General features: G+C 44.4%; 3 protein-coding genes across 13 annotated transcripts in view; 1 reads left to right on the top strand and 2 right to left on the bottom strand.

Annotated features, from left to right (window-relative positions):
• MYPT-75D (Myosin phosphatase targeting subunit 75D) overlaps window positions 1–18645 on the bottom strand; it is a 44810-nt gene extending 26165 nt beyond the window's left edge. For 2 of the 11 annotated variants that reach the window (XM_033382573.1, XM_033382584.1), the window contains exons 1-2: window positions 18427–18644; window positions 17572–17750 (exon numbers count right to left, since the gene is read on the bottom strand). The gene's annotated coding sequence lies outside the window, so the exon portion shown is untranslated. Of the gene's footprint in view, window positions 1–542; window positions 664–696; window positions 956–5566; window positions 5612–17571; window positions 17751–18228; window positions 18405–18426 lie in introns of those variants that run through there. The other 9 variants (XM_033382574.1, XM_033382576.1, XM_033382580.1 and 6 more) reach the window with 9 other exon arrangements.
• A 1862-nt stretch (window positions 18646–20507) lies between these two features.
• bora (aurora kinase A activator-like protein bora) lies at window positions 20508–22655 on the bottom strand. The gene is made up of 2 exons (XM_001353953.4): window positions 22258–22655; window positions 20508–22187 (listed from the first exon to the last, which is right to left on the bottom strand). The coding sequence occupies exons 1-2, from the start codon at window positions 22530–22532 to the stop codon at window positions 20828–20830; spliced, it is 1635 nt and encodes a 544-aa protein (XP_001353989.3). The 5' UTR covers window positions 22533–22655; the 3' UTR covers window positions 20508–20827.
• Window positions 22656–23536: 881 nt separating this feature from the next.
• On the top strand, window positions 23537–26498 carry not (ubiquitin carboxyl-terminal hydrolase nonstop; the record flags this gene model as incomplete). The annotated part of the gene is made up of 5 exons (XM_033382558.1): window positions 23537–24289; window positions 24549–24950; window positions 25010–25117; window positions 25175–25986; window positions 26050–26498. Coding segments are annotated over 5 exons (2118 nt in total), but the record flags the coding sequence as incomplete, so codon positions are not given.
• Between the last annotated feature and the right edge of the window lie 78 nt (window positions 26499–26576).

The raw sequence follows: 26576 nt of genomic DNA, 5'->3' as shown, positions 1-26576 counted from the left end.
TTCAGCTGTTTTCAACAGTCAATTGGTAGATTTACTTGAAACTAGTTTAATTTTAACTTTCGTCTACCAAGAAATCCCCTGCCTTGGTTTCCGAACAAAGCCCGAGAACTTTCAAATTACTTACATCTCGCACTTTTTCCAGGAAATCACGAAACTTCGTTGATTATTCTGGGAAGGCAACACTTTTTACAGCTGTAAACTGTACAACTTTTAATGAAAATGCAATTACTTTCAATTTTCAAGTGGAAAAACTAGCGGAAAAGTGCACTGATCTGGGTATCTTTTGAATATTGAATAATGATCTCCTTAGGGATACTGCGGTACATCAGGTACAACCCTGAAGCGAATGTCATACGGGCTCGACTGGCAATCATGCATACAATCTATCTATCGCCTTTTTTTTATACCGTTGCTTATCTTACGCCGACATACGATACGATACGATGCGATGCGATGCGACACATCACGTGAAGAGGTAAATAGGGAGAGAGAGTGAGTGGGGTGAGGGGGGGTTGGGGGGGTGTAAAAGGGAACGAAATTACAATTTCCGTTTGCTTTGTCGCACACTTTCTGTCAATGCTTTTGAGGGCCACACACTTTTCGATCAGACTGTTTTTTGCCGCCTTATCGACACATTGATTTCGACCAGTTCTTGTTCTTGTTCTTGTTTCGGGTATTGCAATCATTATCATTTACATTTTAATTTCGCATTTGCAATGCCAACGGTTAACGGGCGGCAAGCGGCAAGCGGCAAGAGGCAAGCGGCAAACGGCACACGGCGGATAGCGGCGGCAGCATGCGGCACCGTACCGTATACGTAATAAACTGCTGGAGCCCGTATTCGAGTATCCGCGTGCGGAGCGCGGAGTGCGGGGTGGAACTGCTGCTGGTGGCTAGTGTTGCCGCTGCAGCCACAGAATTGCGACTGAGAGACCGAGAAACCGTTTGAAATATGGCCAAGCGCCAAAGCGTGCCCAAAATGCCGCATCGTCGTCGTTCTCCCCTTCGTGGCAGGGCACGAAGCACTCCACTCCCCCGTGCGTCTCTCTGCCAATAGGCGCAGCAGACAAGGCGGCGGGGAATGGGCAGGGGCAGTGCGAAGGGGGCAGGGGGCAGGGGGCAGTAGGAGCAGTCTGGCCATGAATGATTGAGTGCCGTTTGATAAGTGGGCGGTGGGTGAGCGCGCACCCAGAGACAGAGACAGAGAGAGAGACAGAGAGAGAAAACGAACTGAAAGCCGAATAATAACAGTGGATGCTTTAAATACTGGCCATACCCTCTGGGTTGAGCTCTCTCGGAAGGCCTCACCTCGCATAAATGTACCCTGCATTGGCCGCCAACCGGCAGAGAGCGCCAAACTGCTGTGCTCTGCTCTCTCGCACTCGCTTGCTCTCTTTTGCGGTCCCTCTTGTGCTCTCCCTCTCTCTCTCTCTCTGGCGGCGCCACAAACAGCTGCTCGATGTTTATTTGTTTGCTTTCGCCCGTCGCCCGTCGCCGCCTAATCCCCGACAATGTTGGGGGAACCCAGGGGTTCCTGGGGTCTTCCCGGATCCTGCTTCCGCATCTTGACTGCTGCCGCAGTTTTCACCTAACTTTTGCCCTCTCCCTTCTACGGGAGGAGCTGGAGCCGCCGTCGCCTCCTTTATGACAGCCGCCGCCACATCAACTTTTATGGCCATCAAATTGTTTCCGAAACGTTGCGCCATCGAAGGCAATGTCGTGCACAGGGGTGGAGCTGCCGGGGGGCTGTCGGGCTAGTGGGTTCTTCCTTCCACGTTTCCCTTGGCACTTTTATCGCTTCTCTATCTTGGCCCGGTTTATCAATTGCCCCCGCCCCCGCACCAATCCGGAGAGTTTGCTCAAAGATTTGCTCCATTTCACTTGCCCGCCCTTACATGGCTTTGTTTGCCGCCCATTTGGGCCATTTGTTTCATCATTGTTTATACAGAGTACCAGAGTACCCTTTATGCATTGGTCCTCGTTTTTTTTCGCTTCGATCAGTTGCGGATCATAAAGGTTGAGTAGATATTTAGGAATTTCTCTAGTATTTACATTTATACGATAAAATGTCTGCAATGTCTGTATACTTATACATTATATACATTATATACATATACATATGTACTCTAAATAAATAAATAGTTGTTTGTTGTAATGGTTTTGAAAAACCTAATAAATAGTCTTTAAAAACGTGTCCTGGAAACCACAGACTTTCTTGGACTTTTGTTGAACCTATTCAGATGAGCGGCACTGTACACACATATATTATTCTTCAAATCGAATTCATAAAGTGTATCCATGGACTATAACAATCCTGGCCCCTAAGGCTCTAATGGCCCTTTATTTTTAGGAACCTTTTGGTTCCTGACTTTTGTTGTTCCCCATCTTCGGGATGTCCAGCGTCGGTTCTTCCCTCATTAGGGGACAAACAGACCGTAGTTACATATTTCCCCCCTCCCCCTACCCCTTCCCAGGCCCACTGGCACTGGTTAGCACTTTGTCTGGCACGTTGTTGATGAAGTATGTATTTCGCATAGCGGAACAAAGAGGGAACACGAGTGAGGTGAGTCGCCTGGCGGAGACGTCTCCGCGTCAGAAACACAAAAAATTCAACTTGAACTTCACTTCAGCTGGCATTTGTTTTGTGCCGTTTTGTGCCGTTTTCCCTTGTTCTTGTTCTTGTTGTTCTTCTTGTTCTTGAGGCTGCTCTGCCGCTCTGCTGTTCTGCCGCTCTGCTGCTCTGCTGCTCTGCCGCTCTGCTGCTGTGCATCGCGTCTCGCTTGCATTGTTTACATTTCTCTCTGCCCCCCTCTCTCTCCCTCCCCATGTCTCTCTCTGTACGGTTATTTGTTTGCCTTTTGATACCCTGGTGTGTTCTGTATGCAATGGGTATATTGGCTACAGGTAGAGGGATATGCTTTGGATTTAGGAGTCTAGTAGTTTTGATGATTGGGGGGGCTATCATCTACTGCATAGCCCCTACTTTAGCTCTTGTTCCCAGCTAAATTTCTATATACTTCCCTCTACCGATTAGTGGGTGTCCCTTAGTCGCAGTCGTCCTCCTCCACAGTGATCGCGCTGGGGAAACAACGGCACAGCACTGCCTGATGTCTGCGTTTTCCTGTTCTTGCTGTTGCTCTTTTGTTGGCCTTCTCCTGTTGCCCTTTTGCTTTGCTTGGGCCGTTTCTTGGTGGGTTCACTTTCTGTGTGTGTTTTTCTTGGTTTTGCTTCTTTTTTGGCGAATGTTTTTTATGGGGTGTTGAAAACCACTTTGTTAAACAAACTCGTAGCTATTTTCCTTCTTCCTTCCCATCCCCCACCCAACACCCCACCCCTGAAAACGCTTCCTATCTCACACACAAAACGTGCAATTTCTATCATTTGTATTGGCATTTTTTGTGGCCGTGGGGGGAGGCGTTTCTGGCTGTTTTACCTTTTCTAATTATTTGATTGGCGATAAGCGGGACGGGCCCTAAAGTCTGGGCTAAATTGTGTAATATTTCGACCAGGTTAATGGATGACGACGACAATGGCCCTGGCCCTGGCCCTCGCCCTCGCCCCCGAGTGTGGGTTAAGCTTTATGGTCGGTTCGGTCCTTCGCTTTGGTGCCATCTACTTTCGGCGGGCACTGTCTAAGTGCCCTGAATTCCAAATGGTCTGCGTTCCCCCTAATCTAATCAAAGTGGAAGGAAAGTGCTCTTGTGCCCGGTTCTGCTGCTGCTGCTTTTTTTTTCTTTTTTGCGGCGGAAAACAGCTGGTCTTTGGCTTAGTCACCGACCGATTTAAAGAGAATGAGATTGTCACTGCCCGTGAGTGCCAGTAAAGTTTCCAGCTTTAACTTTTATGAACAGATATTCTCAATAATGAAAGTCTGTGATTGATTCTTGCAATAATTTACACACACATTTAGTTTTCCACAAGTTTGTCTGGATTCTTGTCTTTAATCTATTACCCAACATTCCCAACAGGTTATCAAAAGTGAAAGACTGTTGAAAGATTTCCATTATCTTTGAATTAAGAACCCATATTTCACTTCCTGATTACGATTGTCAAACAATCAATGGAAAATCAATTGAAATATTCCATAATCAGAATATACTTTAAAAATTAACAAATACAATTTATTTGTTGTATTTATTTAAACAAAATTTGTTCAAATATAAAAATTAATTGAAATGATACAAATAAAAAAAAATTGTATATTAACATTTTTATATACAAATTAAGACATAAAATTTATTTTCAATTTTTATAATAAATTTTTGGGGATTTTTAGGGTGGGATAATGCTAATTTTTATTATAAAAATTAAAAATAAAAGTTATAACCTAAATTTTATTATAAAAATTGAAAATATAAATTATTTTTTTTATTTTTATCATTTAAATGAATTTTTATATTTAAAAAAATGGCAAATAAAAGTTTAACCTGTTTTGAAATTCTCCGTAAAAGATAACATATACATATGCATGTCTATTTTCCCCACTCTTAATGATTGTTTTGTGCCTCAATTTTTTTTAACTCATAACTATTATCGCAAATAGTAATATCGCCTGTCTTTAATCAAGCATGATCATTATACATGGAATTACTGCAATAAATGAAAGAACTCTTAGAGGTTCACTCCCCTATATCATGGCTTTAGCTATGGCAACCCGCTTCTACCTTTTGCTGTATTCTATTATCCACTTGTAAATATAGAACCAAATAATCTACAATCTTATTCACACACAAAGGAGGATCTACTACTGCTTACTCCTCCTGCAGAAATTCGGAAACTAGCAAGTAAATACGTGTAGAACTTCATTCAAGTTCAGGCACCCGCATCCTTCATCATTCTTTCATGCCAGCAGGGGCCTGGAGACAGGGGACCCCCCCTAGAATTGCAACACCACGTGCTTCTTCGAGCTAAGGTCAATCTCTCGTGCTGAGTCCGTCCGTGTCTGTCTGTCATTTCAAACGCAACATGTCGCTATGCTTCTGCTTCTGCTTCTGCTTCTGCTTCCGCTTTTCTTTCGCCACAAAATTTGTCTCGTTTGATACCCTTTCCGGTGCTGCCAGAGAGACGTTGGATCTGCAAGGGTACGGTGGCTATTGTCTTGGCCTGTTTTCGATGCCCGCGTCAGAAGCGGGTGTCTGTTGGTGACTTTGCTTCAGCCTCCATCCTCCACGCCACCACCTCCGCTCGCTCTATCTCGCTCTTTTGCCCGGGGCATGCTTCAACTTTGTTGCCATTGTTTACTTTTTGTTTTAGCGGTAGTTGGCTGCTGCCCTACCACTCACTTGCTCATCTTCATCTTCCTTTGTCTCTGCTCGATTCTTTTCCTCTGCTCCCCAGAATGCAGCTCCGGAATTACCCTACGGGGAATGGGGTATAACAATTTCGAAATAAACTCTACTAGCAAACGGATTCCCCCTTCAAATACGGGTCTGAGCCAACGGTAATCCAACATTCAAGTAACAGGGATACTCTCTACGGAGCATACTCTTCGAAGGAGAAATACAGAAATATCTTTCATTTGGGTACAAATTAGCTTTTCCCATATTTTACGCATAAATACAAATACCTTTTGGGATGTATGATCAATAAAACAGCATTGCCAGCATATTACCTGGAAATAAAAGAACATACAGAAATATGTAAGATCTCTAGAATAAAGGGTATCACGTGGCTGGTTGTCAATAGGAAAGCCAAAACCAATAGAAGGGAGGATCACTGCAAACACAGAAACTGCGCAGCAATACAGTAGAGTCCCGTTTGTTTATTCCTTGTGCTTCACACGAGCGTTCGTATTTGCTGAGCGCGAGAGAGAGAGTCGTCTCAGTATGAATGCTGCCGATTATGCTTTTTTCCCGTCAGATCTGGCTTTTTTTGAAGACCAGCGGTAGTTCTGTATTTATTATAAAAAGTTGGCAGCACCGCTCAGCATTTTTGCTGCTGTTTCTAAGAGAACCATAGAAAGAGAACTGCCGTCGAGTAACCGCCGCGATTGAAAGAGAGGAGAACACCAAGCAACATTTAAATTTTGCTACCCTATCTCCGAATCTCCGCTATTCGAGAAACGATTGCTGCTGAGGAAATTGGCAGCAGACTTTACGGACATCTATTTCCACTGGACGGGACGCTGAAAACGCACAGTCAGCGTCTTTGCGGCCTCTCTGCTAAAAAGCTTCAACATGCTTCCATATTTACCACTGGAGACCCTTGACAAAGTGTTCGGATACCTGAATGAGAAAGAGCAAGTGAAAGCGGCCCAAGTCCACCCGCAGCTTGGCCGCGCATTTGCTTACCACGTTGGAGGGAATTACAAGCGACTGAATTGCTGCCATTTTGTAGGCGACACTTTTGTACTCCGCTATACGTACGACGAGTTTAGAGTTATTCTGTCACTGTGCGGGCCCACTGTTGTGGATATTTCAATCAAATCTAGTCATGTAACGGATCGAATTGGAGAACTCATAGAAAAGTACTGCATTAACCTCGAATCTGCCTCTATCGAGGTTACAGATGGAAATTTCAACGCGATCAAACGTGTTTTAAGCATGAATGGGCTACACGATCTTGTCTTGAATTGTTACCGTTATCGCGGATCGGATCTGTTGCAGCACATAAATCTAAACTGCACAAATTTGTGTTTAATGGGAATGACTACGGACCAGGATAAGAATTACAATTACTTCTTCATAAGCGAATAAGTGCTTGACAAGTGCTTTACATTTTTTCCAGAGGAACATTTAAGGCAACTGACTAATTTGGAAAAACTGGACGTGGAATCTGTCGAATTCCGAAATATTTTCGAAATCTGCTCCCATTTAAGGAAGGATAAAACCGATGCACTTAGGCAGGAATTGGTGAGTGTTTGCTCTGGAGTGGAATTTCGCCGAAATTGAAACCATTTTTATTGCAGATGAACAAACTGCCGAATTCCGAAGTGTGGGACTTGATTACATTGACTGACATCCAGATTTACTGCACATGATTATGAAAATAGATTTGCAAGAATAAAAATCGAATACAATATCGAAAACCCAACCAAGTCGACCCTCTAGAGGCTGGAGGCAGGCTTCAGTAATAATCCAATGCCAAGGGATAGCCAGAATTTGGAATGCGTGTGAGCGCTCTCTTTTCGGGTCACATTTTGCTCAGTGCAACGGCGCTCTCTCCCAGCAAACATGCCGTCAAAGGGGGCTCTCAGTAGTGCTGAGCGTATAATAAGACCCGAGAGAGAGGGAGTGGACCACCTTTGTGCCAGTCCCGAGGGTTTACTTTTGTGTTTGTTGCTGAGAGAGCGAGAGGGAGCGAAGCAATTGCGAGAGCATGCACATGCATACATATGTATGTACCTCTGTGCATGCCTGTACAGGGTATGTATCGGGGCCTGGCGATTGAAGTGGAGAAAAGAGATCTAGTACAAAAGCAGGGAAGAGCATGCAAAATTCGTTCTTTCGCGTGTTTAGTTTATTGTTTATTTTCGGCCAAAAAGTTAGCTTTGGCAACTGTGTTGCACAGTTGTTGCACCGTTGCCACAGCAAAATGGAAGTGGAAAAGCTGTTACATGGAAAATATTTGTACGACAGGAAATGCGAAAATATTGCAACACAGAAGCAAGGGGGAAATGAATTCCCAGAGACAGGTAGAGAGAGGGAGAGATGGATTTCCATTTTGTAAAATTCCCCCCAAACTTTTGTGTTTTTCTCTCTGTGGCTGGCCCCCGTAGATGGGAGGGGGGGGATGGGGAATACCGACACGCGTTGCTGTGAGGGAAATGGTTTTAGTTTTGTTTCAGTTTCACTTTTCCCCTCGCAGATAGTTTTTGTGCAGATATTGTATGTGTGTCAAGGTACGGTAGTTAAATGGGTTAGTTTTTGGGCGAAAAATGGAATAAAATATAAACACCTGTCCCCAAAACTCACTTGAGTGTTTTTAATGGCACACCTGTAACCTTTTCCTGCCCCCTCGCCCACCTCTTGACCGGTAATTAATATAATATTCTGTGGCTATCGGAGTTTTGTGTTTTTTTTTTTAGCGGCGGCCAGCGGGTTTATTAAAATGCCAAACAAAGTAAATAAACTCCTGCGTAACATAAAAAAAAACAAATAGAAATATATACCGACTAAGGACATACCCTATGAGCTTTCTTTGGGTATAATTATCAGTATAAATACTATTGCCCACTGTTTCGGTTAGGGATACAATGGAGCCGCTTGCTGTTGCCCATATACCCTTTAGAATCCACAATTACAGGGTATGCACATAGGTGAACAAGTTAACGAGCGCTCAGTCCCAAATTTAACATTATTTTCTGCTGCGGATGGCTCTCTCTTAATGATTCTCGTTTTTTGGTCCGAGATTTTTGTGTGTTTGTATTTCGGCACACAAATTTCGTTTTAATTGAATTTTCCTCTTCGGCTTTTATTGAAATTACATTTTTAATGGCATAAATATTTCAGCAGTTTGTTTTCGTTGTGTGGCGGAGGGGGCGGGGGGGGGGGTTATGGTCTTGTCAATTGTCGCTCAGCAAATTGTTAATAATACATGTGCGTTTAAAAATACTTTAATGGTTTCCATATTGCCTCTGATTACGAGAATCCCATCAAATATAGATCGAAAGAGTGTAGGATATCAGTCAAAAAAGTATCCCAAAGAGATTTCTTGGAATCATGGCGGAGATACATACAGAGATTCATCCCATAAAGGGAGTTCGCTTGTGCCACCATACCCCATTGGGAATCCATCTTTTGTTCTTCTCTCAACTCTTTAACGCCATTGTTTTTCGTCTTTAATTCGATTTTCCACAATTGAAATTCGCACACACAATATTCGATTGAATTGATATCAATTTCATTTGTATTTTCATTGTATTTATAAATAATTACGTTTTCCTTTGGACGAGTACGTGAATATCATTTATGATTTATTGCCAGCCGAAGTAGCTTTAAACTATCAGCATGGTCAGCACTTTATATCAGCTTTAAAGCTTATCAGACAAAACTTGTGGAGACAAGAAAACAGTAATCAGAAAAGAGTACAAACCCGCGAGGGGATCGACTACATGGATGCCCTGTACTGCTAAACACTGCCTTCCGAGCATGGGTAGCATTTCCGGCACAGCTTTCTGTTGGGCAGCACTGGCCGCAGGCGCTCCGCTTTAAATTGGTTAAATGTTTTCCCTGTCAATTTCGATTGCAATTTTCATCAGCTAGTTTCCATAAATACGGCCGCACATTCCACAAAATACATTTTCTAGGGCACCGCCACCACCAAATATTGACCCATGCCACATTTTGAGGTGACTAATTGGCAACGTAAGCGATGGGGAAAAACCCAAACCGACGCATGAAATTTATAACATTTTATGGCCAATTAGTGGGCATCCCATAAACTGTTTCTCCTGCTCCCTCTCCTGCCATAAAATGTGGCCTAGAAGACCAACAAACACAAAAATACAAAAATGTTTTCACAGACAGAGAGAGAGAGAGAGAGAGGGGGGGAGCGCGAGAGAGAGGTGAAAGAAAACCAAAGAGAATTCTCTTTGAAATGCGTTTCAATTTCGAATTGGAACCAATTACGGGCCCGGCAAATAATTCTCAAAGCAATTCTCATTCGAGTCTCAAGCAGAGGAATGGTCTTTTTTTTCTCTCTTTTTTACTTTTTTACTTTTTTTCTTTTTTGTTAAATGACCAACAATTTTCAAGAGTTTTTTGCTTCCTTTTTTAGCCGCCGTGATTTCTAGGTCTCTCCTTCCTCTTGGCCCCGGCTCTTTGGCACTCGTTTAAGGCTATTAACAGCTTGTCAAAGCCATGGCCAAAGTCGTGAGTTATTAAAGAAAAAGGAGAACAAAAAAATCAGTGAATGGTCTTGAGAGCACCTGGGCTCTGGGGCTGGAGGAGGCTGCAGCACAGGAGAGGAGAGGAGAGAGAGGAGAACGGGTGGCGGTGCCGGTAGTGAAACGAAAAACTGAATGAGAACTCCTCTCTCTCTCTCTGTCTCTCTGTCTCTCCAACCCATTCATTTCTCTCTCTCTATCTGTCTTTCTTTATGGGGGCCCGAAAAAAGTTTTAACTTCTGCATCGCGTGGCCTGGCTTCCTGCCTTCCTGCCTTTCCTTTTTATCCCTCCTTTTTGGCCACCCTCTTTATGGCTCTGAGTACTTCTTTGCGTCCTCCCTTTGCTTCTGCTTCTGCTTCTCCTTCTTGGTAATTTTACAACTAGCGCACTTTTGCACTTACGCCGCGCCATGGAAATGCGAACTTGCAACTCAAGTACTAAAACGTCACAGAACCATATACAAATATACCTTCAATGTATGTACATACATATGTATATGGCAGCGTACAGTGCGCGCCAAGGCGTTAGGGCACAGCCAGGGCCTTCCCAACGGGTGGGCATAGTCTTTGAACGACTCTTCTAATGAGCAAAAGGACACACTCTTCTGGATCCAAAATTTAGATCAATTATCACAGATTTATTGTCCAATAATCAGAACTGGCTCTGCAAGGTGGGGGCCTGGTCTCCCCCCTAAAATTATTTACCACCCATGGACCTTTGGGACCTGCCTTCGGGGAGGAGCACACCTCGAACGTGGATGGTTTACTTTTCGAGTACGTCTTTATGCTCCTTTAGAATGAATGAGCTTCGATCTACATACTCTTCATGTGGCCGTATCTTCGGTATTTTCCTGGAGAATGCACGAACGGCCACACTAACGGTTTAATAATCTAAGCTAGGGATATATGTGGGTTGTAATGGGGCTGCCGTACTACTGATAGGGGTTATCCTACCACAAAAGTGGTTCTTGTATGTGAGTATAAAATATTTTTTTTATATTTTTAGTAGGATGCCCTTCCTTCGAGGAATATTGTACTGTTGGGAAGACTGAAAAATCAGCTGATTAAACGGGGGAACAAAAAGCCAGTCACATGTCAACGAATGTAGCTGCGATATTGATTTGCAGCGACACTACAATTGCGATACGCACTGTTGAGTACCAACGCACGAGTGTGTACATATATCTATGTATAATTCTTGTATCTGGCTGGCTGGCTGGCTGGCTGGCTGGCAGTCACGGGTCTATTTCAGTTAATTATCGCACACACAAGCAGCGGCAGCGGCAGCGGCAGGTTGGGCCCGCGGGGTGGGCCGTGTGGAGGCCGCGTGCCCCCCCTCATTGACTGACATTTCGCCTCGATAAATGATCTAATGAAAAAACAAGTTGAATTTGAATTGTTGTTTCTGTTGCCTGTTGCCCGTTGGCTGTTGCCTTTGTTATTGCTTTTGTTGGCTTCGAAGCCAAAGAGAGATAGAGCCATATTATGACAACGTCTATATATAGTCGTAGTCCCAAAAATCCGATCGTATGCGCTTTATAGATATACCACTTTGGGTCCATCTTTCTCTATTTGTTTTTTTTGGGGATATTTTCGGATAAATGCTGGGGGATGATGGATCCAACATATTGTATGCGGTTTCTGGTAGCATCTGTAATCCCTAGGTGTGGCACAAACAATCGATGGAAGTATTTTGAAGTATTCTTCTTCTATATCCCCAAGATGGAATCCATCTCGTAAATAAAACTCTAAAAACCATCAAATCTGATATATTTCTATTAATTTGTCATTTATTAAGTATCTAATCTGCTATTTGCTTATATAGATCTATTCTCTGCTATTAATAATGATATTCTCTGGAAAGTCTACAGAGTCTTGTGGCTCGCGGGCCATTACCCTGATAGCGGCCTGGTCATTTGCGATATGAAATATCATTCAACTAAAATCCCGTGACCACAAGAAAATGGTTACAAAATATGCGCCATACGAATGCCATTCGAACGACGTTTCATTTTATAATTTGTTTGGGAAGGTGGGCAGGAGGGGGTGGCTAGGGGGCTGGCTAATCATATCTCGAGGAACATACATATGACTGCTGGAACTGCCTGAATGGCAGACAAGCCTTTGTTTTAGCATGCCACATGCCGTTAAATAATCACGAAGCAAAGTGGCAACAAAATAACATATACCAAATACAAATACAAATACATATGTACAGTGTGTGTGTGTGTGTGTGTGTGTGTGTGTGTGTGCAGAAGGAATTCCTTCTCTCTATTCAATTCTGGCTCTTTATCTGCCGACGACTGCGTTGACATTTTGTGTTCTGTTTTTGGTTTTTTTTTTTTAAACTATCGCACAAATCAGCAAAAAAAAAAAATGAGTAACAAATATAACAAAAGTCGGTGAAAAAAAAGAGTGTAGAAAAAGCGTGAAATATGCCTCGCGCACGAGGAGGGGGCACAGCAGAAATTGCGTGGCATGGTGTGTGGCATGGTGTGGCGTGGCGTGGCGACGGGGTCATCAACTGTTTGAGAGACCCCCGTTTGGGCCAAAAACAACAAACATTATGGCCGCCGCAATAATAAATAGCAACAATAATAAGCCCCAAAGACAAAAAGAAAAAAAAAACAGTAGAAAAACGATAGAGAAACAACAAGAAGCGGCCCAAGAGGAGTGCAGAGGAGAGGGGGGGGGGGGGCTGGAACAAAAGACCAGAAGTTTAATTAATGGGGTTTAAAGGGGTGTACCAACAAGAAGAGGGTAGGGGGGAGGGGGCAGAACAGAAAAGAAAAGAAAGGAAAAGAGGACTGGAGTGGAGTGGAGTGGAGTGGAGTAAAGCCGGCTTTCAGTTCTATGGCCTCCTCCTCTCAGAGGTCGGGCAGAAATGAATGAAAAGTTATGGAAAAGTTATGCCGTGGCTCAAAACAAGGAAATTGCTCTCAAGATGGCAGCAGGCGGGCCCCCAGTGCTGCCGTCTAATTGCCGCTGAGCCAGCGACAGGCAAAGAGAGGTTTACTCTCGCCGGGGATTGAGGTTACAGAAGATGAAATTGTATCCGGCAGTTAAAGATACAAAGATAGATAGATAGATAGATAGATTCTTGGACTTAGCCCGGCGCGAATTACTAATCGAAATCGAAATCAAAGCTCAAAGAAGAGAAAGTGTTAATTAGAGAAAAACTGTATACGATTCTTGATGAAATTGTGATTCGCATATAAGCGATATTATGATAATATGCAATGCAAATATCGAATCACATATCTATCATAATATTGCCACAATTAACCACTGAAAGAATCTATTTTACTGGAACTATTTCTAAGCATGGAAATAACGAGCAATAAAACCCAACTAGGGGTATTATTTCTAGGTGATTTTTTGATGGAACTTCAACCAAAGACTGTCCAGTACGAAGATGTTGCCTGAGGGTGGGGGGGAAGCCACCAAAAAGGTGTTCTATGACTTGATGGACACTTTCACCTGCAATTTTCGGTATTCGGGGTAGTGATGGAAAGACCATCCCAAATGTCATTATTTTAACGAATTACCAGGTGAGATCTCTCTACCCTTTTGAACCCCCTGTGGCATAAAAAAGAAAACAAGAATCAAACAGAAACGGGAAGGCAATAAAAACAAAAAACAACAAAAAAACGAAAAACGAACAACTTTTGGGAGCTTTCGAGCTATTAGCCGGCAATTAAAACGGCAAATGAACTTTCAACTCGCCAAAAAAAAAAAAACCAACAAACCCCCAAAGACCTAAAAAAACCCAAAAAAAAAAAACAAAAACAAAACAAACGAGAGGAAAGGAAAGGAAACGGAGAAGAAGCCAAAAAACTAAACCAAGCCAAAGAAAGTCAATAAAACAAAAGTCAAACAAAAAGCAAAACAAAGCCAAGTTACAGCCACACAAATTAGTAAACAAAAGCACAATTGTTTGTCAAGTCTGTTTAAGGGCGTGGCAGAGGCGTGGGCGTGGTACGGGGCTCGAGTTTCAGAGGCGTGGGCGTGGGACTTTTAAGCCCCGCACGCAAAAATTTCAAACTAGAAAACTTTTTTTGTCAATTGTTGTTCTGGCGGCTGTTGGGCAATTTTCGGGCGCTGCAAAAAAACAAGACACGACTATATGATACCCATCAGATAGAAAGATCTGAAATATCTGCCACTTTTGCATTCCTTGATGAGAGAAATCCTGTTTGAGGTGAAACTCCATATACCTTGGCACTCTTTTGGTTACAGGGTATAAACAGAATAGATAAAAAAGACATGGAGAACACCGAGAGACGGCAAACAGAACGAGAGGGAGCGACAGAGATGAAACAATACCGAAATGGAAACTGGTTCAAAACTTGTACTCTTTTCGGCAGCAGCCCCCCCGGTAGTAGCTTTCGAGGCAGGCCAACAACCAGGCCGAGCCGGGCCCCGAGACCACCAGAACAAGTCCATTTTTGTTGTTGTTTTGCGAGGGGCTGGCGGGGCTAATTCGCATAGAAATTTGATATGGCTAAATTAGAGGCCATCTCGAGAGAGGAGGAGGAGGAGGAGGAGGAGACAAAAGTTTGGAAGAAGGTCAACAGAGTTGATGCTGAATTTTGATAGCCGAGTGATTTGATGGAAACATAACCCAGGAGGCATCCTCTCGGTGATACTCTGTGAGTTCTATTTAGTTATTGGCTATAACAGTCACACAATCCCTTTCCATTTGACATTAATTATTTCTATCATCCACCAACCATCCAGCAATGCCATCCCTACGAGTATTCTTAACAAAACAAAGATCATAGAATAGAGTATTCCCCCAACAATAGCCTATGGGGGCGAAGGAGATAGGGAGCCTTATCTAATCAAAATGTATTCTTTAGAGTACGATTCCAAGAATTGTTCAAATTTGTATGCGATATGAATTCCTGTTGCGTTCAGAATTCACCCTCTATTACCCTGAGGGGCAATCATCATCATCATCATCTCTCAAGATTGTACAATGGAGAGTCAGAGACAGAGAGAGGAGACTGACAAAAGTCTTTTGTGTCCAGAGTATTCCTCCATCGCCATCTCCATCTCCACTCCTGTTCTCTGTCGTACTCTGCTTTGCATTTGGCCAGGCCAATTCGCACGGCACTAATTGAATTAGTTAACTGACTTTTGAGTCAGTTTCCATCATCTTCATCTCTCTCGAAATGGGTACCGTTAAACGGGCAAGAACTTGCACTAGAATGCAAAGTGCGCAATTAACAAGTTTGCTGCACCAAAGCCCTGGGGTTAAGGCGGGAGGAGCGAAGACGGGCCACATAACGGGTTAATAAGCAAACGCAATCTGAAGACAAGTCGGGCATTGAATGCCCTTTCAAATTGAAGCGTCTTTGCTTTTGTTTGCCTAAATGCTCGTTCGGATATGGCATTCCGCCGGCAGTCATCGTACCCTGCAGGGTCGGAAAGGGTATTAAGCCAGACAGACTCAAGGGTCTCCCCACTGGGGTCTGTCTGGTTGGTTCTGGTCAGGTCTGGTTTGAGTGACTGGGTTTCTGGTGCGCCAGCTGCTGGCCGCCTCGCGTTGTGCACACAAATTGAACAGCTGTGTTTATAGAGTCGAGGAGACAGGGGTGCCCCCCCCCCCCCTGACTTCCTCAATGTCAAATTTCCCAGCAAGAAAGGCATTGAGTTTCAAACAAAATGTCAAGTATTTTCCCCGACAGATGGACCGCGACCCGACCACAAAAAAATTCCCAAAACCAAACGGATACAGAGGGCGAGGGAGAGAGAGAGAGAAAAAGTCCTTGACCAATAAATCTCCCTCTCATTCACCCGCGCGCTCACTTAATAAATTAAAGTCCAACCAAAAGGCCGTCGCTGATTAGTTAGTTATTGCTCCCTCTCTCTCTCCCTCTCCCCCTCTCTCTCTCACGCTTGTCAGGTAAATAACAAAGTTGAACAAATTACGTCAGGCTCGAATCGAATCGAATCGACTCGGAATGGGCCAATAAAAAAATTTGCAAATCAATGCAAATGACGGGGAGAGTGAAGGGGAAGGGGAAAGGGAAAGGGGGGAGGGGAGCCAACAGAAAGCAAAATTAATTAACTAAAGTGAGAGCTAGAGAGACGGGGAGACAGGGAGACGGGGAGACAGGGCGACAGGGAGAGAGCAAAAGAACCGCAAAAGATGTCAGTGTGTCACAAGGATGCCAATAAACGGGTTCCGTTCCGTTCCGTTCCATTCCCTCTTTCGCGATTCTCGTTTCTTCTTTCGATTTTGAATATTAGACAAATTGATGTTTGTTTGGGTGCGAGCGAAACAGGAAAAACGAGAAAGAGTACAAAAAGCAGATGCCAGAGCGACACAAGGATGCTCTATAATTATTTTCCTAGATTCCTAGATTCTCAGACTAGACTGTGGTTAAAACTGTGTAATATATATCAAGGGACAGCAGATAAATGAGCCACAAATAGAGCTATGATTCATTGCAACAATCTTGTGGTGGAGCACTCAATACGAAAGGAAATGATTCAAATGGTGATTAAAATGATTCAATGTCTTACACATACAGATATTCATTCGTAAAGCTCTTGGTAATGATATTTTTCATCTATTCGGAATATCTAGAGACCCTCTGTATACTCTTTTCCTCTATTCATACATGTGTGTGAAGTTTGCTTATCCTCTTTTTAATGAAAGTGCAGCAGTGGCAGCGGTGGCAGCGGCAGCGGCAACAGACAGCAACAAGTTGCACTTGCAACACGGCAGCCTGTGCAGTGAGGCATGCAACATATGGAGGGAGGGAGATAGAGTGGGGGAGCTGCATAGGTACTTGTATAGGGTATGCCATGCTTTAGAATCTTTAGTTTAATGATTTGTAACCGGTTTTCGAGAGTCGACTCCCATGAGAGGCTGTTGCCGCTGCCGCTGCCGCCGCTGCTGCAGTTGCTATTGCAGAGGGTTATTTGTGCCATACTCTTTGTCTGCTCCTCTGTCCTCCGTCTGCTGTCCGCCTCTGTTTAATTACACTTTTTTTCAGTGAACAAATAAAAAATAATAATAATAGTAGCGGAAGTTATACAAAAGCCGCAGAACCGGCTATATAACACAGAAAAAAACAACAAGGGTTGAGATAAGCCAAAGAACATGTGGGGAAAAGGGAGGCCGAATGACAGAGGAGAAGCGAAGAGAAGCCGCATATGACATGTGACAAAAGCTGACGAGACCACGAGTTTAACAACATATAACGGCTCTCTTCACACTGTTCCTTCGCCCGAACCGTTATATGCATGATGGCTGTTATATACATATGTATACACAAGTATACTTATGTGTTTTCATCACCAACCGGACTTCCATAGCCTCCCCCCATGAAAACGCACACACAAATATTCTAATGCAGCAACAAAAAATGTCCCCCCATGAAATAAGGAAAGACTGCTTTCCTCACCAGTCTCCAGCAAATTTCCCCCGACCCACACATGCAAGATCATTAAAAATTCCAATGCCGCCGTCTATTGTATTCCCGGCAGGGACTTTCGGCAATAAAAGATCACTTCAATTGCGCAAAAGGCTTTGCAGAGAGAGCTCGATCTAAACAAATTGTTCTTTCGAATATTCCTTCTTGCCACATCCTTCTTGATTAGCTGACATTACTACACAGACTTCTCACAGCCTGCATAGAATCCGTGTGTGCATATGTATGCATGTAATTCCCGAATGTAAACACAAAATTTCCCAAATGTCCCCTTCTCCCCGTTTGAGAGCAGCTTACCTTCAAAATGAACGAAGATGATGAAGAAGACGAAAGGCCGACAACTGCCATTCAGTTCCAATTGCAGTCTCCTCAGTGTTTTTTTTTTTTTTTTGCGTTTATTCCGCTTTTTTGTTGCAGCACAAGTGGCAAGTGGGCTGCCTTCAATCAAATTGAATCAAATCACACAAAAAACAAAACTGCAAATTGTAAAAAAAAATTGTATTTATTATAGACATTGAGACTTGGCACACACTTTCTTCACAGCACAGATAGAGCACAGAGCACAAAAAATAATTGGCTAGATTTTTCTCTTTCTTTCGCTTCTTCCGACGGTGGAGTGGACGATGGAACAGCTGGCCCGACTTGAACACACATTTTGCACGGTGGACACCAGGCCGTAAAAAAAACTTTCGCTCAAAAACGGATGCAGCCACCCAGTCGCTCGGCCAATAAGAAATGCTAGTTGCAGGGGGAGATTGGGGGGCGACACTCAGTCGGGGGCGATGCCGCCTAACTGGTTTCTTGTAACAGGAATTTCGGCGTAGCAGAGGGATAGTAGGTGGCTAAAGAGCGACAGGGCAAGGGGGACGGGAGCGGGAAGCGGGGACATGGCCGTGTTGAATTTTCATTAATTTGCACATTTCCGCCTTTTATTTTATTGAAATTCTCCACCACCTGACTTATTTACGAGTTGTTCTAATTTATTTACTTGGCCCACAAACAAACAATTTTATTTTTCTCCGCACTTTCTTTTGGCATTTATTTACGGCCCCAAAAGTGATCTTCCTTTTCGTTTCCTCTTCTCTTTTGCTATTTATAACAGAACACACGCACACCGCAACCACACACACACGCAAACACGCAAGCACCTACACGCACACAGAAACACCCACTGCACTGGCTGCGCTCAGGTGAAAATTAGTGCAGAGATCTTCTGTATTGTTTGCTGATCGTACAAATAACTTTGGTTTCTTTCGCATGCGCGTACATTTTGATTTGTTCAAACCGCGCACAACGCGAGAGCAACAAGCAGTGTTGAAAAAACGAGCTTAGCCCACTCAAGCCCCCCTTAATTTAAGCAGAATAACAACTTGAGTTGAGCCGGGGAAAATAATGCTAATAATATTAATAATAATAATTGCTCTTGTAGATTCATCCATTCCATAACCTTTGCTTAAAAAAGAACCACGATATCTTTCACCTAAGCTGCGTTAAAATTGTTCAAGATTCATAATTTTCGGGAAGTGTTTTTTAATGCGAAGTGGTTGACAATGGGTTAATGTGCCTTGTCCACGATTTGAAATCATATTCCTCAATTTCGATATTCGATTTAATATTGCTGGCTAGCTAAGACCCTCAGCTCTGAAGACATATTTTTATCCAATTGATAGATCAATTTTCTACAAGATGAGTTAATTTTAGGGACTCTTTTTGATTTGATTGTGTCAAAAATATGGTTTAAGCAAATAAAGTCAAGGCATGAAACGTAAGTGTCAACGGAATGTAAGTGTGTATGGAGTGTTACGTCATGGTTGCTGGTCAACAGGTAATTGCCATAAGTATGGCATATACATATATACCCTATTTCATTTAATAACTAGGAAAAATCTGTTTTCCAAGCAGATTAAAAACATAATTAATAATAGCCTTTTTCAGATTGACATATTTTAGACCCATTTATGTAAATGATTAGTTTCCTGTATATATATCATGATTCCGATTTCTATTCTTGGTCTCTGTAAAAGTCCACAAACTGAATATTTCGCTGAAATAGCTTTAAAACAGAGACGGACTGTTTCTGAATTCATTGGAACCTGCGATGACAAACATTTCCTCAATTCCATAATGTCCATATCCATAGGGTATACAGAATGGTGCTCGCAACAAACTTCCCATACAAATCGGATGTTGCCAACGGTAAAAAATTAAGGACTGAGAAAAAAGAGGGTATGGACAAGGTATATTGTTGGTTAAAACAAGACAAGGTAGAGTTCGTGCGAGTCTTGCAAGTTCTCTTGATCGTTTTTACTTGTTCTCCATACCTTTAAAGCAAAAAAGGGGCTCGATCAAATCAAAGTTCGAGAAAACCAAGGAGAACGTTTTCATGCTCCCCGACAGAATTTCTATTCTAACAATGAAAAATATTAAAATTTTAGCTGTTAAATTATCGATTGGTTGACATTTGCTATGGTCAAATATTTTTTTCTAAATTTACAGAGGAATTGAATTTAAAATTTTCAAAATGCATAAGCTGCTTATTTTGTTTTAGCTGTCTATGTATAGGGCATTTCTTGTGGATTTTATCATCCAACCTTTGGCATTGTTTGGACTATTTGGACAATAATTAGTAGCTTTGTTTGTTGGAAAATAATGCCAACACAGAACTAAAGTCTTAAAAACCAAAAACAAAATCACTGCTTTTCTGTTTTAAGAAAAGACAGCATATTGTATATAGCCTACAAACCAATTTTTTTCTTGGACAAAGCACAATCAAAAGTTTTCATTCTGTCGCAAGGGTAATATCTTTTAAAAACATTGTAGTCCTTTTAAAGTCTTATAGATATGGGTTTCGCAGAAATGCCAAATGTTGCCAAGACTACAATTATCCATCCTTTTTTTTTTACATACAAAAATGTAGTAACATAGAAAGATAAAACATTCTTTAATTCTGAACAAATAAATAGGGCATAAAGACGATAAACGTAGTGCAGGAATTGACATTTAAAACAACACTAGTGCTCTCTTTCTCTATTTATTTTCCCATCTCTCATGAAAAGTTGGAGATCCCCCCTCCACGTAAAAAATCAGTTCATCCCTTTTTCTGATAATTTTATGGCAGTAGTCTTTCACGTTAGCTAGCGCTACCCAACCCAACCCAACCCAACCCGATTTACTAATACCCTAGTTCCTGTTCCTGTTTCCCTTCTGGGAGCTACTTAGTCTAAAAGCGAATATGACACAAAACATTTATTTAATTTATGCTTTAAACTATACAATGACACAATGAATTAACTCTATAAATACCGAAACTAAACATACAATTTTTTGGCAAACACGTAGGTGTAGGATACGGGGAGTGTGAAATAAACAAGTGATTAATTTGAGCTTAACACGCATGAATATAAGAAGACAATAAAAAAAACACAAACAAAAATACAGAACTAAAGATAAGGCCGTAGTATCGGTGGGTTACATTGCAATCATTAAGCGAGTCTTCCTCTATAGCCTGGGAAGATGAGTTATTGCATTAAAATAGTTTCAACTGCTTGTGCTGTCAGGGGCGCGTGGAGGGCGTCGAGCAGCAGGCCATGGAGATGTCCTGGGAGCAGGCGAATGTCGATATGATGGACGTCTCGTTAAAGCCACTGTCCACGCGATAGAGACCAATGCGCTGCGCCGGCGGATTGATCACAGGTGGAGCTGTCTTTACCCGCTGGGCCTCCACTTCCTCCAAATTGGCACTAAAGGATTGCGAGAGGTTTTTACGATTGGCCGAACGGTGGCGGCGGTGTCCGCGCGGTGTGTCCGAGTTGGAGGAGCTGCAGTTGAAGCTGATCGTGGACAACTGCATGGCCTCGGCCTCCTCCTCATCCTCGTCCGATTCTGGATCGGCCTCGGGCTCGTCTGTGTCGTCCGCTTCTACCTCCTCAAACAGAGCCTGGTCCACAGTCTCCAGGAACGACTGGCTAGGCAACTGCCGCGTGCTGTTCACTCTCAGCCGACTTACCCGCTGGTTGATACTGGAATCAGAATGCTCTAGTGCCTGCATCGGCGAGGAGCTACGATCTGGAGTGAATCGGCAGGCCGGTCGTCCCGTTCCGGTCAGCTCCGACAACGTATCGTGCTGTTCATTCGAGCTGATGCTGGCCTCCACTTTGGAGTGCACCAAGCGACGGCTGAGATGCTCAGGCGGAGCTATTGGCGAGGGAAACTCCAGCTCGTTTATTAGCAGCAGCTTACGCTTGGAGGAGCGATTTCCGTCGTCTGGGGTCCCCAAAGGCAGGCCGCACAGGTTCCTGATAGGCGAGAGGGACCCAAAGCTGCCCTCACCTGACGCCGAGTCCGAGAGTCTGCCGGCGAACATAGTCTGCTTGCCCTGCGGACTGGAGCCAACCATTTGGGGGGACTGCACTGCCTCCTTCTCGCCCAGCACAATCACATTGTGAAGATCGAACAGCTTGCGCCTCATGGAGCTGTTGAAGACGTCGCTACCACTGGAGCGGGACTTGAAACGACCTGACGTGCCGCCAGCCAGATGGGGCTGTAAGTAGGGGCGCAGCGCCTCCTCTAGCGCCTTGGGCAGGATAGGGGGCAGTGTCAGTTCGGTCTGGACACTGCAGTCCCTCCCCCGTCGGCCGCTCGATGATTTGTTCGAGATGGGCGTATGGTCCGCGTTGAGTATGATGCGGTTCTTGCGCAGCGGACAGTCCACTGGACTGGGTACTATGAGAGATTCCTTGAAGAAGGCACTGATCGCCATCTGGGCCTTGCTCTCCAGCTCGGGGTCGGGCGAGTCGTGGAACTGCGTTTCGTGGGGCTCCACATCGGCGGGCGTCAGCTGGGACACCTCGTCGATGTTCCACTCGAACTGCGTGGACGAGAGTTGGGGGGTGCGTGCGCGGAACAGCGAAGGACTACAGCAGACAATAGAAGTGTTCTATGAATGGCCGCAGCGGGCTGGATGAACAGGATGCACACACTTACCTGGCAATCAGAGGCAGGTGCAAACGGTCCGCCAGAGCGCCTTCGAAGGGATTCCGAATCTTGTGGAAGCGCTTAGGCGGTGGCGTACACACCAGAGTGGACATTTGTGGGCTACATTTCGTATTTTGCTTGCCGCCATTAGTTGGCGTTGCAGCAGACGCCACAGAACTATTGCCCGTGGCGCTGTTCCTGCGCGTCCGGCAATTTAGATCACCCAGATTGGTGAAGTATCGACTTTTGAGGGCCTGAGGTGTTCGCACCTCATCTGTGTACATATTTTGTAAACCAAAATTTTGTTAATTTCTATATTAAAGTGATACAAATGCGCCTGCTTCTACTGTAGATATCAGTATTTTCAAATGAATCAGTGTTGCCAAACGTCGCCGGCGACTTATCGAATACGTTGCTGTTTGAATAGGGAAAGCAAAAAACATATATATTAAACACGAATCCACAGATTTGAGCTTGTTTTAAATGTTTTTTTCATCTTTTATCTATTTATTTCGAATATTTTTGTTCGAGTCTCTGCTTATCAAATACTTCTGGTATTTTTACAAAGCGCGCCATTCAATTCGATAACATGTCAGCTGTCACAGCAGCCCTGTTTTGCAAGATTGTCGATTCAGCTGTCGCCGCTCTGACCGTGTGTGTGTTTGGTATGTGCGTGTGTGTGTGTGTGTAACCATTTACGGTATATTATATGCTGTTTGGTATATTTTGACGTCGAAATCGAGCAGTTATATTTACGGTATATACTGGTATATATTGAGCAAATAAGGTGGATTTTACCTTGGATGCGTTGCATTTTCTGGGCCGTTTTGCCTGTTGTCCATGCCCTCTTTTTCCTTCCGTTATGTACAAAATGTGTAGTTAGCGTGTAGTTACCATGTAGGGAAATAAATTTAATTGAAATTCTTGTTGACCGGTTATGCTTAAAATTTATTTTATAAGCAATGCAATAAAGATGAGAACTTAAATTTAAACAGACTTGTAGGAAATTGATTTAGTAATCGGATAAATCTATGAGTTGAGAGCTGAGGGTCCTTGCTAGCCAGTAATATTAAACCGAATATGAAAAACGTGGAATATGATGGAACTTGAATACAAATAATTCATCAGTATTTGTACGGTATACCTTAAAATTTGTGACGTATTTGTAAGGGTCAGACCGTATATTTTATCAATGGTTCCGCGGTCACACTGGTGTGTGTAGAAACAGAAACGCGAAAAATCACAAAAATTAAATTCAAAAAATCCAAACGAACGCGAAATTTAGTGAAACAGAGTTCCTATTTTACAGCACTTGTGTGTGTTCATAGCAAAAGTGGCCAAAATTCGGCGAAAACAGCGCAAGAGTGATAAAGCATTCGTGCCGCAGCCGTGTTCCAAACGAACGAAAACAAAAGAGAATAGTGTTGATAGTACTACAAGCGTAATTAGCATAACAAGCAGCAGCAGCAGCACCCACAGTGGTAGCGTCGTCGTTGCCGGCGGCCTAAACAACACCAGCAGCAACAACAAACGATTCTACCCAGGGACGGGAGCGGGCCGGGGAACGGCCGAAAACGAAACAGCGGCAGAAGCAGCAGCAGCAGCAGATTCAGTAGCAGCAGCAAAAACAACAACAACAACAAAGTCATCGGCAAAGTCAGCTGCCGGCCGGTGTGTGGCGACAGAGGAAAACGAAACTGTTGCTAGAAGTGGGCGTGGCAGAGGTGTTGAGAGGGGGAAAGACGACAAAGACGAAGCAACCGGCAGCGAGAGCGACGGCGGAGCAAAGCTAACAAAGGGCCCACTGAATGCGGCGTATTTGTCGGCCTGTTTGCGCACAGTCCAAAAGCTTGCTATTGAACTTGACGTCAGCGTTGACGCCAAGAGCGTCGCTAGCAGGGAGAGGGAGGCGAGCGGTGTCATGTCGGAGACAGGCTGCCGGCATTATCAGAGCTACTTGAAGGAGCACGGATATGATACATACCGGGTCATCGATGCTTATTTTTCTGCCTGCGTGAACAAAGATGCGCGTTTGAAGAAGGTGAGGGGAAGAGAGAGTGAGCGAAACAGAGCGCGCGAGAGAGAGAGAGAGAGAGCGTTACGGTTATGTGCAGAGTTCACTGACACAGTCCGTTGAGAGGGGAGGGAAGAGGAAGATCAGTGCTGGCAATAAAGTGATTACCAAACAAATTTTGATTGGTGTGTTTTTAAACACTGCCAGCCGTTACCACTTAAATCTTGGCCATCCCTAAGCGCGCTTTCACCTTGACTGACATTTAACCCTTTTCGTCCACCGCCAGGCCATACACTGCTACTGCTTCGAGTGCGGCAGCGCCAGCATCCAGCTATACGCCTGCCTGCACTGCATCTACTTTGGCTGCCGGGGCTCACACATCCACAGCCATCTGCGGGCAAAGAAACACCATGTGGCCCTGGAGCTGTCCCATGGAACGCTTTACTGCCATGCGTGTCGCGACTTTATCTACGACTCGCGCAGCCGTGAGTACGCGCTGATCAACCGGAAGCTGGAGGCCAAGGATCTGCAGAAGAGCCTGGGGTGGCAGCCGTGGATACCTTCGGCCAAGGACTCGAACCTGCTGCTGGCCAATCCACGACGCCGGCTAGTGCGGCCCAATCAGACGATCGGGCTGAGGGGCCTCCTCAATCTGGGGGCCACCTGCTTCATGAACTGCATTGTCCAGGTGAGTGGTGAATGCAGGAAACGTAATCTCCCATGACCCCCCATTGTCATCCCCCCCAGGCCTTGGTACACACCCCACTGCTGAGCGACTACTTTATGTCGGACCGGCATGACTGCGGCAAGTCCTCGCACAAGTGTCTGGTCTGCGAAGTGTCGCGTCTCTTCCAGGTGATACACAATCTTCCGATTGCCACTTTCCACTAATATCCGACTATTTTTCGCCAGGAGTTCTATTCGGGCTCCCGTTCGCCGCTGTCGCTGCATCGCCTATTGCATTTAATCTGGAACCATGCCAAGCACCTGGCAGGTTACGAGCAGCAGGATGCGCACGAGTTCTTCATTGCCACTCTGGATGTGCTGCATCGGCATTGCGTCAAGGCCAAGGCGGAGCACGAGAGCAAGAGCAATAGCTCTAGCTCGGGTAGCGGCACCAATTCAACCAGCTCCTCGACTTCCAGCTACGGACAGTGCAACTGCATCATCGACCAGATCTTCACGGGCATGCTGCAGAGCGACGTGGTGTGCCAGGCCTGCAAGGGCGTGTCCACCACATTCGATCCCTTCTGGGACATTTCGCTGGACCTGGGCGAGACCACGACGCACGGTGGTGTAACGCCCAAGACGTTGATCGACTGCCTGGAGCGGTACACGCGGGCCGAGCATCTAGGCTCCGCGGCGAAGATAAAATGCTCCACCTGCAAGTCCTACCAGGAGTCCACCAAGCAGTTCAGCCTACGGACTCTGCCCAGCGTGGTCTCTTTTCATCTGAAGCGCTTTGAACACTCGGCGCTGATCGATCGCAAGATCTCCTCGTTCATCCAGTTCCCCGTCGAGTTCGATATGACGCCCTTCATGTCCGAGAAGAAGAACGCCTACGGCGACTTTCGCTTCTCCCTGTACGCGGTGGTCAATCACGTGGGCACCATCGACACTGGCCACTACACGGCGTATGTGCGGCATCAGAAGGACACGTGGGTAAAGTGTGATGATCATGTGATAACTATGGCATCGCTCAAACAGGTGCTGGACAGCGAGGGGTGAGTGGAATACATATAGAAGTATATGATGCAAAATGTGTCATTGTCACTTCTCTCTTTCAGCTATTTATTGTTTTACCATAAAAACGTGCTGGAATACGAGTAGAGAGGGCATCCACAGAGACTGCATCCCCCGGAACACACACACACACACACACACACACAAACAGAAACACTACAAACCCATAGGCACATACAATTAGCATAACGAATACACACACCCAAAACAAAACCGACAAGGCCGCGGCAGCGCTAACAATTTAAGAAATAATTTAAAGAAAAAGTAAATCAACTTCTAAATAAGCCCGCGATTGAACAATAGGAGGGAAAAATCAAAACCTTTGTGTGCCCAAAACTCTTTAATGTGTAATCTGTATCAATCCTGGCAATACCCTTATTGTTCTAAGTATTTCAAAATCCATAATACTAAAAACTAAACAAATGCTAAACAACATTCTGCTTATGTACATACAAACGAGTCATCGAAGCAAAGATACCGATTCCGCTTGCAAGTTCAGTAGCACCGCTTATCTTTGATCTCTGGGGAAAAGAACTTGCATCGCGATCGAGAAAACACAAGAGCACACTGA

The sequence above is a fragment of the Drosophila pseudoobscura genome, chromosome X (assembly GCF_009870125.1).
Source record: "Drosophila pseudoobscura strain MV-25-SWS-2005 chromosome X, UCI_Dpse_MV25, whole genome shotgun sequence".
Classification (NCBI taxonomy): domain Eukaryota; kingdom Metazoa; phylum Arthropoda; class Insecta; order Diptera; family Drosophilidae; genus Drosophila; species Drosophila pseudoobscura.
This window is presented reverse-complemented; position numbering and strand designations above follow the sequence as displayed.

Excerpts from the sequence above, each read along its gene's own strand:
- bora (XM_001353953.4), bottom strand. The coding sequence starts at position 22,532 with ATGTACACAGATGAGGTGCGAACACCTCAGGCCCTCAAAAGTCGATAC. Across the intron at positions 22,188-22,257 it reads CACCTGCCTCTGATTGCCAG|TCCTTCGCTGTTCCGCGCAC; the intron begins GTAAGTGTGTGC and ends TGTCTGCTGTAG.